This window comes from Rhea pennata, chromosome 2, assembly GCF_028389875.1.
Source record: "Rhea pennata isolate bPtePen1 chromosome 2, bPtePen1.pri, whole genome shotgun sequence".
Classification (NCBI taxonomy): Eukaryota; Metazoa; Chordata; class Aves; order Rheiformes; family Rheidae; genus Rhea; species Rhea pennata.
This window is the reverse complement of record NC_084664.1, coordinates 6,049,166-6,064,129: the sequence shown is the minus strand read 5'-3', so window position 1 is coordinate 6,064,129 and position 14,964 is coordinate 6,049,166. Positions and strand designations below refer to the sequence as shown.

Here is a 14,964-nt window from a genome sequence, read left to right as displayed (position 1 = left end):
TTGACTGTAAGAAACCTAAGGACCTGCTCCCACAGGTAGCTACCCCAGGGAAAAGAGACCCTGCACGGATTAGGAGCCAGGACCAAAGCCTACTAACTTAAGAAAGTCTCCTAGGGAGCTCGGTGCACATTGGAACAGGCTCTAAAACAGCAATTCCCAACTTCCATGGGGGGCAGAATAAACCCGTTTTGACTGTGAACAATCCAGAGTTAGTTTTAACTGGGGCAGTCAAGGCAACATCCTTCCTCAACCAAAAAAAAAAAAAAAAAAAAAAAAAAAGAGAGAGAGGAAAAAAAGTAGAAATCAGAAAGTATCTCAGAAGGAAGCTCCAAGTGTTTCTTTCGCTGGTCAGCTTGCTTTCTGCTCAGTTGTTCATCATCACAAATAGCCACAGCTGTACTTCGGGTTTTTCTGCAAATCTTACAGCTTTTACAGCACCGAAGATTAATAAAGCCTGACAAGAAGAGCAGAAAGGAAGGGGTAAACCAGCAGTTTTCTGTGGATAACACAGCAGGGCGGTAAAGCACCAGAGAAAAAGATTAGTGAAGAACAAGAATGAAAACTTTTTCCCTTTAAAGATCAGATGGTTATACTTTACTGTTTGACCTATAAATACACGTATGTTCTCCTCAGACTCTCATCTGATAAGGTAGGTATCTGCAGTCACATATATTTACAGCCAACCAGCATGTAAAAAGTGACCGATCGTTTCATTTTTGTATGTATCACCACAATTTTATCCTTTCTGCAGTGATATCAAAGCACACAAAAGACTAATCAAAGCCCTATATAAAGGAAATAAAGGCTGCTTCTGAAACTTGGCCTCAACAGTACGTTAATGAACATATTTTAATATCGTACAAAGTAACTGAAATATGACAAAACACAAGCCAGCCCAGTGCAAACACTGCCCTTGGAGAAGTTTGCAGGACGTTTCTACATCCGAACAACGCTGCATCTCAAACCTTGCCAGCACCACAAAAAACAAATCACTTCACATTGTGCTATTTCACGGGCTCACAACTGCTGCTGCAGAAGATGCACCAAAAATTCCGCCAAGCACCGCGAGAAAAGCCTTTTTGCTGCGCTTTGAAAGGGAAAAGAAGAGCAGAAGCGTTGGCGATGCAGCACCGAGTGCCGCTGTGTGCATTGGCCCTACTGGCAGTTCTCCTCTCCCCTTGCTCAGCTCACACCTCGTCACTCGCTGGGCCCCTGGTTCAAGCGATTTAATCTCCCAAATTTACAGAATCACAGAATGGTTGAGGTTGGAAGGAACCTCTGGAGATCATCTAGTCCAAACCCCCCATCAAGGTATTTGTAGACATTGGTAAGATCCCCTTGCAGTCTTCTCTTCTACAGGCCACAAGCCCAGCTCTCGCAGCCTTTCCTCATATGAGAGATGCTCCAGTCCCCTACTCATCTTTGTAGCCCTATGCTGGACTCTGTTATGGATGTTCATAGAATCACAGAATTGGTAAGGTTGGAAGGGACCACTGGAGATCATCTAGTCCAACCTCCCTGCTCAGCAGGGTCACCTAGAGCATGGTAGACAGGGTTGCATCCAGGTGGGCTTTGAAGATCTCCAGAGAAGGAGACTCCACAACCTCTCTGGGCAACCTGTGCCAGTGCTCTGTCACTCTCACAGGGAAGAAATTCCCCCTCACGGTCAGGCAGAACTTCCTGTGCTTCAGTTTCTGCCCATTGCCTCTTGTCCTGTCCCGTGGGACAACTGAAAAGAGTTTGGCCCAATCCCCTTGACACCCTCCCTTCAGGTACTTGTACACATGCTGTAGGAGACAGTGTCAGAAGCCTTGCTGAAGTCAAGGTACGCAGCCGCCGCTGCTCTCCCCTCATCTACCCAGCCAGTCCTTCCCCCACAGGAAGGAGTTACGCTTTCCTGGCACGCAGTGGAGAGGACGACACCGACTAGCCAGATGCTTATGGAGGGCACTATTTTAGGACAGCGAATTAAGAGCAGTCAGGAACATGGCAAACCGGTGACAAGTTGGCATGGATTTGTGGAAAGTTGCACAAATTCAGTTAAGTTTTTTTCTTTTTTTTTTTTCTTTTGGCCTTGCCTTAACGGTCCCCATTTTATAAATAAAGCAAGAGGGGTTAGGCAATTTGGCCAGCATCAGTTAGCAAGTCCTAAACAATTTAGCAAAGTCTCAATCTATTTTAACCACGAGGCAACACAGCCTAAACGGGAAATTGCAGGAATGCCAAATTCCAAGGAAAAGCCACCTCTAAGCAGGTGCCAGTCCCATCTTGTTTGAAAACCTGTAGGGACAATAACACAATACCATAAACAGGAAAATCCCACCTATTTGAGGGACGCACGCCTTCTCGGTGCAAGCACAGCAGCCTTCAGTGGACCCTTGTTTCTTTACATATGACTGTGAAGGACTGTGCAGCAGGATTATTTAGTGTCCCAATGAATAAAATTGGAGTCAGGGGAAAGGATTTGCTCTGCACTCAGAGCCTCAGCAGGATGCTAATCTAATCTCATGCCTTGGACGGAGCAGGTTTCTCACACTCTCGTCAGCCCCTGTTAATAAACTGAAGAATATTGAACCCAGATTAAGAAGAAATACCATTTACATAGCTGTATCAGCACCGATGCAGTTTATGTCGACAAAAGGGTGTTTATCAGTGCAGCTTTTAGACTCCAGGGAGCCAGTAAATGCCAATACAAAGAGGTTTTATGTTCCTTTTTATTATTATTATTATTACAATAATTGCCATGGAGAGGTTCGAACAAAAGAACCCAGTTATCTCAATTCACATCGTAACCACTGTCATCGGGGCCCAGAACAACGGATCTAGGAAAGCAAGCCTTGCTCTCTTAAGAAGATATATAGTTTAGCACACGGAGAAACACTCCGAACTGAAAAGGTGGTAACTCTCTAAAACACAGAAGGCTCCAAGAAAAAAAAAATGCTGCTGCCAAGCCAGTGCCCTTTTTAAAAAAAAAAAAAAAAAAAATTTTTAACATACGAGAACAACTCAAGTTTAGCTCTCACTGGTCAACTGTATCTGTTAAAGGCAATTTTATGCCTTGGTTCAGTGGACAGGCATTTTGAAAGTGAAAGAAGCTACAGAGTTAAAAACAGACACAGCCAAGAGTAAAAATACCAAGGAGGAGTTTTAAGCTCCACATTTGTGGAGGCCACTGCATGAATTTTTAGCATTCCTGCTTCCAGCGATGGCCGGCCTCGTTCAATTCACAGATTCCTCCTCCACAGATTCCTCCTCCGCTGTTTTATCTGCCGCTAGCCTTAACGGGTAGCGCTCTTAAAGCGGCTTTCACACCCAAAGCACATCTGCCAATTCAGAATTGTAAACAGCGTAAAGGAAAGCCCTTTATAACCCTACAGCAAAACTACCACTGTAGTGGTAGTTCACTGTATTCGGTGAAAATTAAGTGTGAACTGCAAAACATGTGAATGATACTCACTGGTGCTGCATGGAGGTAATAGTCCAGCAGTGGGGTTTCCTCCATCACAGGGTCAAAGCGTTTTTATAAGCATTCTTAAAACAAAGTTGATCTTTCAAAGGATTTTACAGTTTGAACTGAGACAAGAAATGCAAATTGGCTCAAGCAGCAGCAGGCGCACAAGAACCTGAGGTTGCAAAGGCCATAAGCTGAGCAACACCTGCTGTTCACGAGTAGTTTTGATGGAAGGAAGACAAAAGGGAAAGGACTAAAAGAATTGGATTTGTGCTTTCCTGGTTAACTATCTGCATACTTTATGCACACCAAGGCAGCTCCTTCAAGGGAGGTACCTGCCTTACCCCAACCCTCAGGCTTCACTCCTTCTTTCATTTCCCTCCCCCCCACGCCGTGGTGTAACTTTCCAGCAAAACTTAAATACAACTGTGCCATGAGGAGGCAGGGATAACTGAAGCACTCAGCAATAAATTGCATTATTCATAATATGCATTAATATTGTCACAGGCAAGTGTTTTGACCCTGCCAAGACACAAATCTCGCTTGATTAGAATTGTTTGGCTATTTCCAATTCTCGAACCCCTTTAGAAAAAACTTGTGAGCTTTTGCTATTTCATCTTGGGTCAGAATGAAAGGCATTTGAAGTGTCACAAATTCCCACAGAAACCAAATTCCACATTTTGACCAGGTCAGGCTCTTCTCTAGTATTCTGCCATTCATTTGTTTTTGTTTCTTTCAAGTCATCGGCTGCTTCCCCCAAAGCAAAACGACTTCCTGCCACCGTTGTGAACCTTGTGACCGTGGTCAAGTTTGGTTGCTTCACTTTGTCTCATAAAAGGTTACAAAATTAGTCTTTGCATCGGTTCAGGGCAAAAGCCATATAAAGGGGAACTTTGCACATCTTGCAGCGGAGAGCTACCATCATTTACACGTTGCAGCTCTGAGCCGCTAGCAGACGGATCAGTCCTGGGGAAACTCTACTGATCAGAGACAAAATAAACCTTTTGATACTGATAACAAGCTAAGCAATTTTATGAGACTATTTAATCAACTTCAAAACTACCTATCACCTGAAAATTACCCAGCAGACATAACAGATGGGTAAGCAAGCACCTATCACTAGAGAGCCTTTAAAAAAAAAATAAAAAGTTAAACTTGGGCACTCTGGCGGAAGGGAGGCACGAGCAGCTTTCTGCTAGGCTGGCAGAAAAACTGGAATAACAGTGCGCTGTGCTAATGCAACAGCTATTCACAGCCTCTCCCAGAATATAATCCACTGCTCTATACAATTAGAGATCCAAAGCCCTGGCCCCATGATGGAAAAGGCCTGTAGGATTTTATAAACATACAGCTTGCTCCTTCGAGTATTCTGAAAGCTCGACCATCAATTGCCACATGGTATGAATTATTTGCACTTTGTTAGAAATGTAAGAGCACACTAAAAGCACCGGGAGGCTTAAAAAGGGGAAACAAAGCAACTTCACATTTTAGATGGAAGTCCTGTATTTTAAGTGGTAGGTCTTTCCACACCAAGGCTTGTCATCTTCTGCAGAGAGAGAAGGGCTACTACAAAGACTTTGCATTGCATTAGGTTATGCTTGCTGGGAAAAAAATCAACACCCTTCCTATAAAGACAGGAATCTAGGCACAGATTTACCAAGGAGGGGCTCTTACCTCTCAGCCATGCAGCAATCAGTACTGCACAACACAAAACACTTCTGCCTCATATGACAGTCACGGTCACATGGCTGCAAAACCCCCGTCCCTTCACCCTCAGCAGACTGGGTCTGACCTCCTGCTGGCCTCCAACAGCAACACAGGGCACTGAAGATAGACCTTAACACAAACAGATAAGGCCTTCTCCAAATAAGAAGGGGATGGAAAAAGTTAAACATGTAATAGGATGTTTCTGATGAGACAGCAGGACCAACTGACAGATCCGCCCTCCAGCTAGAAGTGGCATGAGGGCTAGAGAGGTACAACAAGATTCATAGGAAGAGTATGCTCCTGAGTGCAAGACGCTCCAGAGAGGAATCTGCACCTAGATTAGAACATCATTTGTAATCTGGGTAGGAAAACGGCACATTAGAGAGAATAGGAAAGAAATCTTACAGGTTCTAAACACACACTCTAAAAATCTCATGTTATTTAATACTCTACAACAGTGATTCTTAATTTCCAGAAAAAAGAGCTTCAATAGACTTTGCATGCATGACTTAAAGATGAGAAAAGTCCTGCTGGCAAAAGTCCTGTTGCCAAAAAAACACCTTCCTTCCACATAAGGTGTATGATCCACCCACACTAAAGACCATTTCCAACATACCTGTGTTGACACAGCTTATAACAAGCAGCAAGTACAACAGTAGACACCTCCTCCTCCTCCAGGCACATCTGTACCAGCTAAAGCAACTCTTAACAGTCCTCCCTACAGTGTTCCTCGATATTCCAGCTCAGTTGCTTGCATGACTGTAAGACTTCCAGTTTGCCCAGATTTGGGCTGAGTTAGCTCAGTAAAATAAGCAGTCTGCTGTCTGGCTTAATTCAGGCAGACTAGCAAGCATCCACCTGAACAGACTGACCAGCAGATCTTTGCCCAGCAGATCTTTGCCTATAGCAAAGTTGCAACTTATTTTTACATTTGGAGACATCTGTTTCCTTCAGATGCATCCATTGGTCATTTATCATCATCCTTTTGAACACCGTCTTCCACGTAGATAATAGATCAGTAGCATCTGTGCAGTGCACTGTATTTCAATCCTATGAAGCTGCTGCTCTAAAAATCTGACTAGCTTTGCCTAGAATGCTTTCTAACCCACCGATTGAGGACTTAATATTCAAAGGATTTACTCATACTGACAGTCAAAGAATAGAAGAATTCAAAGAATATCATTTTAAGATATCAAGGTTTCTTGAAACTAGTATTTTTATGTAAGTAAGTGGTTTCCTGGCCATTAAATCATCTATCCACACATAGTTATGCCTAAAGTTTATTTAAAGCAGTTGGAAAAGTTACCTGCAATTTGCACTGAGCCATCTTCTCCAAGAAGAATATTTCCTGCTTTCACATCCCTGCAGAAAAATAAAGCAACAGTAAGTGGAACTCAATAAAACTTCCTCCTTTTAACCAACAACAAAAAAAAATCAGAAGTTTCTTCTTTCTATAGAATATATTTTGTTGTGATATCTCCTCTTTCTTTAAATAAAACAGAGGTAGTAGGGACTTAACACTAGTCATAACTTCAGGAGGAAGACATTAAGTAGTATTTGTATGAATCACAGCTATTAGAGTTTTAAGTACCACACACAAACAGTTTTGGAAAACTATCAGAAAGTATTCTCAAAAATACAAGAAGCATGGTTAGTCCCAGGCTCTGAAGTTTCCCAAAAATCTGAAAGCAGAACCTAACACTAGGCTGATGCTCGTGTATCCTTTTAGGAGACTCAAGTGAGAGTGGGTTAATCTAACACCTCACTACTGCTCAAACAGAACATCCTGTTCTTCCTCAGCCTCAAATCTTACCACTTCCCTGGCTCGGACTCTGGAGTTGTCCTGGTTCCTCAGGAAGCCAGTTTAGCTCAGTTTGCTGGTAGAAACCCAAGCAAGAAGTTGTTCACTGGTGACTTGCTGAACTGACCCAGTTTACCAGGGTGTTGGGTGAACAGAACAGGTACAACAGAGAAGATGGAAGACGGAAAGTAGGAACGCACAGTTGTCCTTTTTTGAAAAATCTCCCCAATTTTCTTGTATCCAAGAAAGTCAGAACACACAAGAACATCCAGCATGTGCAACACAAGTTGCTGTACCCCTCTACTCCTCCCTTTTCTCACCTCACCAAAAAAAAAGTTCTGTTTTGTTAACAGCAGCACTTCCAGAATGCTACTTTCACTCCAAATACACCTGCAGGTTTTATAGTTTATTTTCACAGGTTGCCCCCTATGTAAAGCCAAATGAAGCATCTCTGTACTTGATGTCTCTGTCCAACAGCTCAGCTGCCAGAGCTCACACTATCTAGAAACCCACCCAGAGTGCAAGCAAGGGCTCTCTTGCAAAAGCTGCAAGCAAAGCTACTGCCGGGAGGAAAGGTGCCGGCAAAGAGATAGCATTTCACTGCACACCTCGCACTAATGCTGGCCATCTGCCCTGAAGAGAAGAGAAAAAAAACAGATTTGCCCCCACACAGATATACTTTTGCAATTATTCCAGATCTTCTCACAAAACAGTCACAAACTTGCTCTCTCCTCACTCACGCATTATGAGAACAGAGCTGGCACGATTGCCAGGCCAAAGGATCCTGCTCAGGCCCTGAAAAATAAAATCTCTCAATGGTTTTACTCTTCTAAGGATGCTTGGGCTGCCGCCAGTTCCAGGCTGGGATCATTTTAAACACATATGCTCCCCAACATTGACAGCTGATGGGTTCTTCCCAATCTCCAATCAAAGACAGTGGTGTGGCACACTGATCCCCAAGCACACATCAGAACAAAAATGAGTTAAGATTGTCCACAAGACATGAATGCTAAAGAAAAATTGAACAGCAAACTGAAGCTGGCAGCAGCCTTTCGCCAGTCTTTGAGCAAGTATTTTAAAAGTCCTGCCAAATACACACCTCCTGCCAGCAGTGAGCATCGTGAGGCCTAATATCTGTTTGACACATTAGTGTACAAGCTAGCACAAGAATATTCACTGTTAATTTGCTGTAACAATTAAGAAAGCTTAGGCAGGTATATATGGAAATGCTGACATTATATTATATTAAAAACTGGTCTAGAGAAACTGATTTAATTCAAACCAGTGAGAAGCTGTGACAGTGATGGTGGAATAACCAGGCAAACATAAAACACAGTTATAGCTGAAATAATGCTATAAATGTCACAGGTGCATAAAGAATATCCTAAGCAATACAAGGGGTTTTTTGCATACTAGAGCCTCAAAAAGCAAAGTCAGAACTATTGTGCCAGCTCATCTTAGCAATCTACAGAAGAACATAGGTTTGTATTATAGTGATCAACCTAAAACTATTGGAGTAGCAAGTTATCCGCATATTACCAGTGCCGATTTAGACACGCATAAAGACGCTAGTCATCTACACAGACAGCATAGGTTGCTGCAGCAAATACCATCCACAGCATGCTTAGATCCTGACTCATATGTGCATTACTTTTTGATTACTATTATTTTTGATCAGCCTTTCACTAAGAGGCAACTGAAGTTCAGCACGAGGTCAGTGAATAATTGCAGGGAGTCAGCTAAAGACCAGCTTGTTTTCCATGGGCCTAACATGCACACAAATGCTAAGTGGCAAGTCAGCTTTCCTTCCCGGAAGCACTATTCTGTTTTCTTCCTGCAATTGATAGTCGCTGCAGATAAGAAGGCATCAACACTGCAGTGAATGGAGACTCAAGTACCCAGAAGGACCCGAGGAGATTAAATACAACGTTAAGTGTGTGGCGACTCCAACCCCCTTGGCATCCATTGTCCAAACCCAACACAATCAGGACCGTAGAGAGTAAATTACCATTTTAAAGTGTTGCAAAACCCAGCTTTCCTCTGTGCAGTACATAGCAGTGAGGGAATGGAAAGGCTCACTGCCAATTATTTAGGTAGAAGGTTCCTCTGGGAGCCATCCCCATGAGCATGGGGAGCCAGGGAAGCACCGTACCCGACTTTGCCGCGTCCTAGGTAAGGGCCTGGCTCACGCAGTGTGAAACGCATTTGGCCAGGATGCGGCCACCTCCAGGAATCCTCCCCTCCCACCCGCGCTAATTCGTCGGGAACGCAGGGCGTTCAGGAAACTCTCCAATGCTACTGAAAATGTTTATCCAGACGGTCAGTTCTCCTGCAACAGCCAGGATGTCGGAGGCTATTTCCAAGCAGTGCACCACTTCCAGGCTGTGCAGGAAAGGAATAGCCAGTACGCAAGTCACCTGTTGAAGTTCCAGTTCCTCTTGCTGAAGATGGGTGCAAGTAATACTGATTTGCTCTTCCAGGCATATACCAGCACTGCCCAGGATATTGCAAATTTCTGTGCGTAATTTAGGCTAAGCAGTATCGTACAACCTCTCGAAACCTCCTCTGCCTGTGTTACACGACATACAGCTCACCTGAAGCAGACCACGTTCTGTGCTCCAGGAAGGGCCAGGGAAATCCAAGCAGAAAGCTAAGGATGAGTTCTCAACTATCATACACAGCAGAGTCCAAAAACCAGGTGGTGGCCAGAAAGCAGCATGCACACTCACTGTCCAAACTAAGCAAGTCTGGAGCATGAAAAGTAGCAAAACAAACATTCACAGTGAGTCCAGTAGAAATCTCAGCCAAAGAACTGTTCAAGGCCTTTAACCCTCCCAGGTGCAGTTCTCTTCTTGTGAATTCAGCTTAGATTAATTTCTTGTTGGAAATAAGTGTCAGTAAACATGGTGCTTTGCACTGGCTCAAAAAATTATTAATAATCATTGCTACAATAAGAAAACAACTAGGCCAGCAACAGCCACTAACAATTACACATGTCAAACTGAAGTAGTAAATTATGGCTTAATGTGGCATTTCCTCCTCATGACCAAGAAAGCCATTACTCACCCCAGTGTGGCATACTCCACCCCTATAGCAGCAAAACAGGCCAGAGGTACGCAGTGCTGGGTTACCAGCTCCATTTTGCAGTTACTGTACCATGGAAGTAGCTTCTAACCTTGCCATTTTTCACATGTATCAGCATCACATTGCCTGTCACAGCATCCTCAGAGCTACCCCATCAGTCCTCAGGCAGCACTGGATTAATGTTGGGTGGACACAGGTCTTCTGTTGTAGTTGTATCAATGTTAGTTGCAGCATCTCCAAATTAGGCACTTCCTTAAAACCAGCTTTCAGATAAATTAATTACATTTAAAACAACTTGGGGAGGGGGATGAATGGCGGTTTCTTTTTTATTCTGTTCAGGAGAAGCCAATAAACTCATAAGCTGAACAGCAAGAAGTTTGTTACTCCAGGATATAGTTACTGCCAAGTGTAACAATTTGAAGGTATTTCCTACTAACGCAGTAATGACCATATCCAGGGCCGATACATGCAGAATAAATCGTATGCCACTGGCAAAATTACTGTGTTGGAAACAGGAAGCATCTTTAGGTTGCAGTGTAAAGGGTAATTATTTTGCATTTTAAATGAAGTAACAGAATACTGGAGTAAACATTTCCTTGTCAGCAGCTTAACAAATGCTAACCATCCTTCTGGACATCTCTACTCCATAGCTCTCTGTTTCCTCTCTTCTTAAAGCTTCCAAGAGCCTCTTCCCAAAATAAAATTGTTTTTATTTACATTTATTTACTTTACCAAGTTACCAAAACCATATTCTCATGGTTTGTTCCCACTATAAGAAGTCTTCTCAAGTCCTTCAAGTCCTGCTAAAATATCAGATCTCCTCTCATCCACAGTCTTCAACCCTCGGTCTTGCTGCATAGTTTTGTCATTGTGGCGATAACACTAAAGGGAAGAACAAGTCTTCTCGCTGCTCCACCACGGAGCACAGAGGTATCAGTAATCAGCTACAACTCAGCAGCAGTCCAGGCAGACACAACAAAGCTTCTTATTACAGCCTTAAAATAAACTGGCACTTTCAAGAAAAGCAAAGCACATAAAGTTACTGTTTTTCAACCAGTCTCTTAAGAGGATTTGGAAATCCAAAAGGATTCGCCTGAATACTACTCCACATCTAGAGCAACAACTAGGACAACAATTTGTTAAGGCTTGCGAAGATGTGATTTAAATAAGTGACCTGAGCAAAAAGTGGCATTCCAGGATTTCTGCAGCCTAGCACTGAAGTTACAAAACTATAAAAATGAAGGAGAAAATGGAGTTAAGTTCAATTTATTATGCCTCCTTTTCTAGCCTGCTGTATGTGCCTTTAGGATGCAGGGCTGGCTGTCAGCACAGCCATGAGTTATGTGCCCATTAGATGGGATTTACATCAACTGTAACAATAAATGTTTGTGGACTGAACTCTATAGTGCATGATTTGGCACAAGGACATTATATTGGTCCTGCCAAGTTTTTTTATTTTTTTTATTTTTTAAGTGCAAGATACAAGAATTACTATTTTCTGTTAATGGTAACTCAAAATATTTATCCTGGATACAACCACTTGCTGCAGCCAATGTTATTTAAGTAATTTGCACAATACTTCCAGAACAATACCTCTACTTACAGTTAAACATGAAGCAATTTGCTGCTTTATATGCCAAATGAGTGCTATTCTCTCTGCTGTCAAGCCTTATTCTCCCTCCAGTAATATATCACTACCTATATCATCTCTTCCTTTTACTTTATAAGCCAAGACATAACCGTAGGTTATAAGTAGCTTATCATTGGAGACAGCCGCAAAATGGAAACTAGGCTTAGACTGTACAAGTGGAAATAAACATCTTTATTCCCCCTGAAGTCAGTGTGTTTAATATAATGTAAGAAATTGCGAGCAAGACAGCTGTAGCAGAAGTGCAGTAAATTAGCCTAAGTCTGATGCTGCTCCAAAAAGCTGTCTCCTAACAAAGCTTCTCACACTGCAGAGGTGAGCCCGAAGTCCCAAACTGTGCAGCGAGATGCAACTACTGAGTGCTCAGTGCAAGCCTGAGGCATTTTTAAAGCTCCAGCTTCCCAAGCTGAGGTACAAATACTTGATTTAACTGCCATTTTAATGGTTGGAAAGAATTAGATGTAAAATCTAATCCTATTGGGGCAAAAGGGTAGAAAAAAAAATCAAGGAGAGAAGCGTTTTGGTTCTCTTGGGTGGCATGAAACAAGGCTCTGCAAGGCAAAAGCGATGGAGAGCTTGCGGCTCTCCGCGCAGAGGGGTGTGTAGGCAGAGCCTACGGGAAAGGATTCTTAACCTCCACTGAGACAAGCTACACAAGTACATCCAGTACTTGTTTTCTCTGCTCCCTACCCTTAATATCCAGGCAGATCACATTAGGTAAGGACCAAGAGAGACCTCCTGGAAAAGAATCACATCCATCCTGCTTGGCACAGGCAATCCCAGTAAGGGATATATGAGAAATCAATCCGCTATTGTGCTTTATTTCAGCTAAACCAGAACATAGTTCAGACAATCTGTGATACACTTGCCAAGTACATTTGCCTCCTAACTTTTACCTCCAATGCTTGGAAAGCGGACTGCTGCTTTAACTGCAGGGTTTGGAGCTCAAGAAAACATCACTGAGAAGGTTTTGATTCACTTTAAGTTAACACCAGCTCAGAGAAGGGAGGGCACAAAGCGAGCTGCAGAAAACTCCCCCAAAATCCACGTTATCTGAATAGCTCAAAGGGCTAATAAGATGCTGAGGCAGCAAAGCAAGAGCTGCAGATTGTGGGATAGCTCAGTGCGAGCGTCTAACACGAAGCGACAGCGAGCGGGGCACAAGGTAAAGAGCGTCACATCACTGACCACCCTACCATCCGTCAGACGCTCACTGTTATCGCAGTGTCTGCGATTTCTTCCTTTATCTCAGAAAACTCTGACCAGCTAACACCCCTACGTCAACATTTTCTTTGATAGTTTTTCCTCTTTCATTAATTCCTCCTCTCCTTCCCAAGTATTTACACATAGGGATGGTTGAAATAAGGTGCAGTTCAGTAACAGGTCCCGGTCTTGGACTTTACCCCCCATCACCGTGCCTTAACATGCATCAACAGGCTTAAAATATATAAATAGATGTTTTCGTACATATAAAATTGAACAGAAGCTTAAAAAAAATAAAAAATAATGCATCAGGGATTTTTTCCACAAATTCATCTATTCAGTCCTTCCATTTCCTGATCTTACTTCCTCCACAAGGATTGCAACGGAGACCAGACATAAAGCTCCTTCAACAGCTGCTGCCCCAAATCCAACAGGCGAGGCAGGCTGCAGCGCCACGGGGCTGCCTCCTACCCCTAGAGGCCCAGCTATTTCTGAGAAGCCCTGCCTTAGTCACCAGTAACAGAGGAAAACCCTCAAGTTGGAACTTGGCCTTATTTCAATGCTTCATATCATGTTATTGAACGTGCAAGTAGGTGGGTACGCTTCACGTGGCAGCGCCAACGACACATTGCTGGGCTGCAGCACTGCAGGCACTCCTATTTAAAATGTATTCCTAACACCTCCAGAAATAGGAATTTCCCCAGGACTATTGCACACGCTCCGCTTGCCCCAGCTGAGAGAGCATGACAAATGAGGTAGCAGAGGAAACAGGAAAGTCAATGACTCAAGCACCTCCTCACCTTCGTCCTTCCCTAACTAAGATGAAAGTTTGTTTCAGAAAACCCATAACCGTGTTGGGTCCAAAAGAGCTATTGCCCAAGATTTTGACACAGGGCAGCTTAAACGGGAAGTCATTTCCACCAAGTAATAAGCACCTCCTTTCTGGAGAAGTAGCTTGCATATCTATGCAAACCCAAGGCCCCAGGCAGTCCTGCCCCGCAGCCAAGAGCGGTCCATATCTACACAGCCAGCCACTGCTTTGGCTCAGCAACGCTTCCAACATGACGCAGAAGGGAGAAACTCCAGGCAACCAGGAGCCAGCAAAGACTTGGTTCCTTCTCCAAAATCTGGAAGATATTTCTAAGCTAGGCTAAGAGGAAAGATGATCTCCTTATTTCCATTACAAAATGGAGATAGCGTTTATAAAATTGGGTGTATCTACATATGAAGATACCTTCAAGATGGAAACAGCCTTCTTAGCACTCCTAGCGTGAACCTGGATGATACTTTCCAGCTCCCACTGAGAGGTTTTTTTCTTGTAGCATCACACTGTTTTTTGTCCCAAATACCTGGAGCTTTGCTTTTGTTAAGGGTTTTTTTTTTCCATTAAGCTCTCTACTTTTCAATTTTAATTTTTGTAAGAATTCTGCTTTTAAAAGACAGAACACAACTTCATAAATATGCAAAAAATGGTTTCTGATGCAAAATTTCTTGCAAAATTTTCAAGTGTGCTTAATACATTACCACATATATTTAGTAAATGACTTATTTCTTATGTGTCGGCTGGATATATAGACATGAAGGAAAATACCGTAGTGGTCTAAATGCTTAAGGCATCTCCACTTATGTAGCTTTTAGGATCTATTAAGGCTAAAAAGTCTGTTGTATTACAGCAACAGAAAATATTCCAAAATACCTTTTTGAAGGGGATTATTCACTTGATACATCACAGTAGGAAGGACCAAGGGCACAAACAACAATGACTTAAAAATAGTCTCTTTAGACTAGAGAGATGTTTAAGAGTCCACACTGGGTAATCTATTCCCAATGATCCACACCAGATAAAAGCAGTGACATGACAGATGTCATGAACAAGGTAATTTTAAGTAAATGCAAATGGCCATTTGATTTTTTGAGGAAATCAAAAGCTAAAGGAGTTTGTTTTATTTTCACCTGATCAAATTAATGCTGCAAACAGTGAACAAAGATTATTCACTGGAAAAACTTCAAATCCAAATAATTCTGACAACCAAGCAATCGCCAGAAGCATTATTTTAATACGTAACCCAG

At 42.8% G+C, this 14,964-nt stretch overlaps 1 protein-coding gene across 3 annotated transcripts in view; it reads right to left on the bottom strand.

Moving 5' to 3' along the window:
- OXSR1 (oxidative stress responsive kinase 1) overlaps positions 1-14,964 on the bottom strand; it is an 88,907-nt gene that overhangs the window by 26,530 nt on the left and 47,413 nt on the right. For all 3 annotated transcript variants that reach the window (XM_062568769.1, XM_062568770.1, XM_062568771.1), the window contains exon 5: positions 6,465-6,520. In XM_062568769.1, the coding sequence (XP_062424753.1) occupies positions 6,465-6,520 (56 nt within the window). The remainder of the gene's footprint in view (positions 1-6,464; positions 6,521-14,964) is intronic.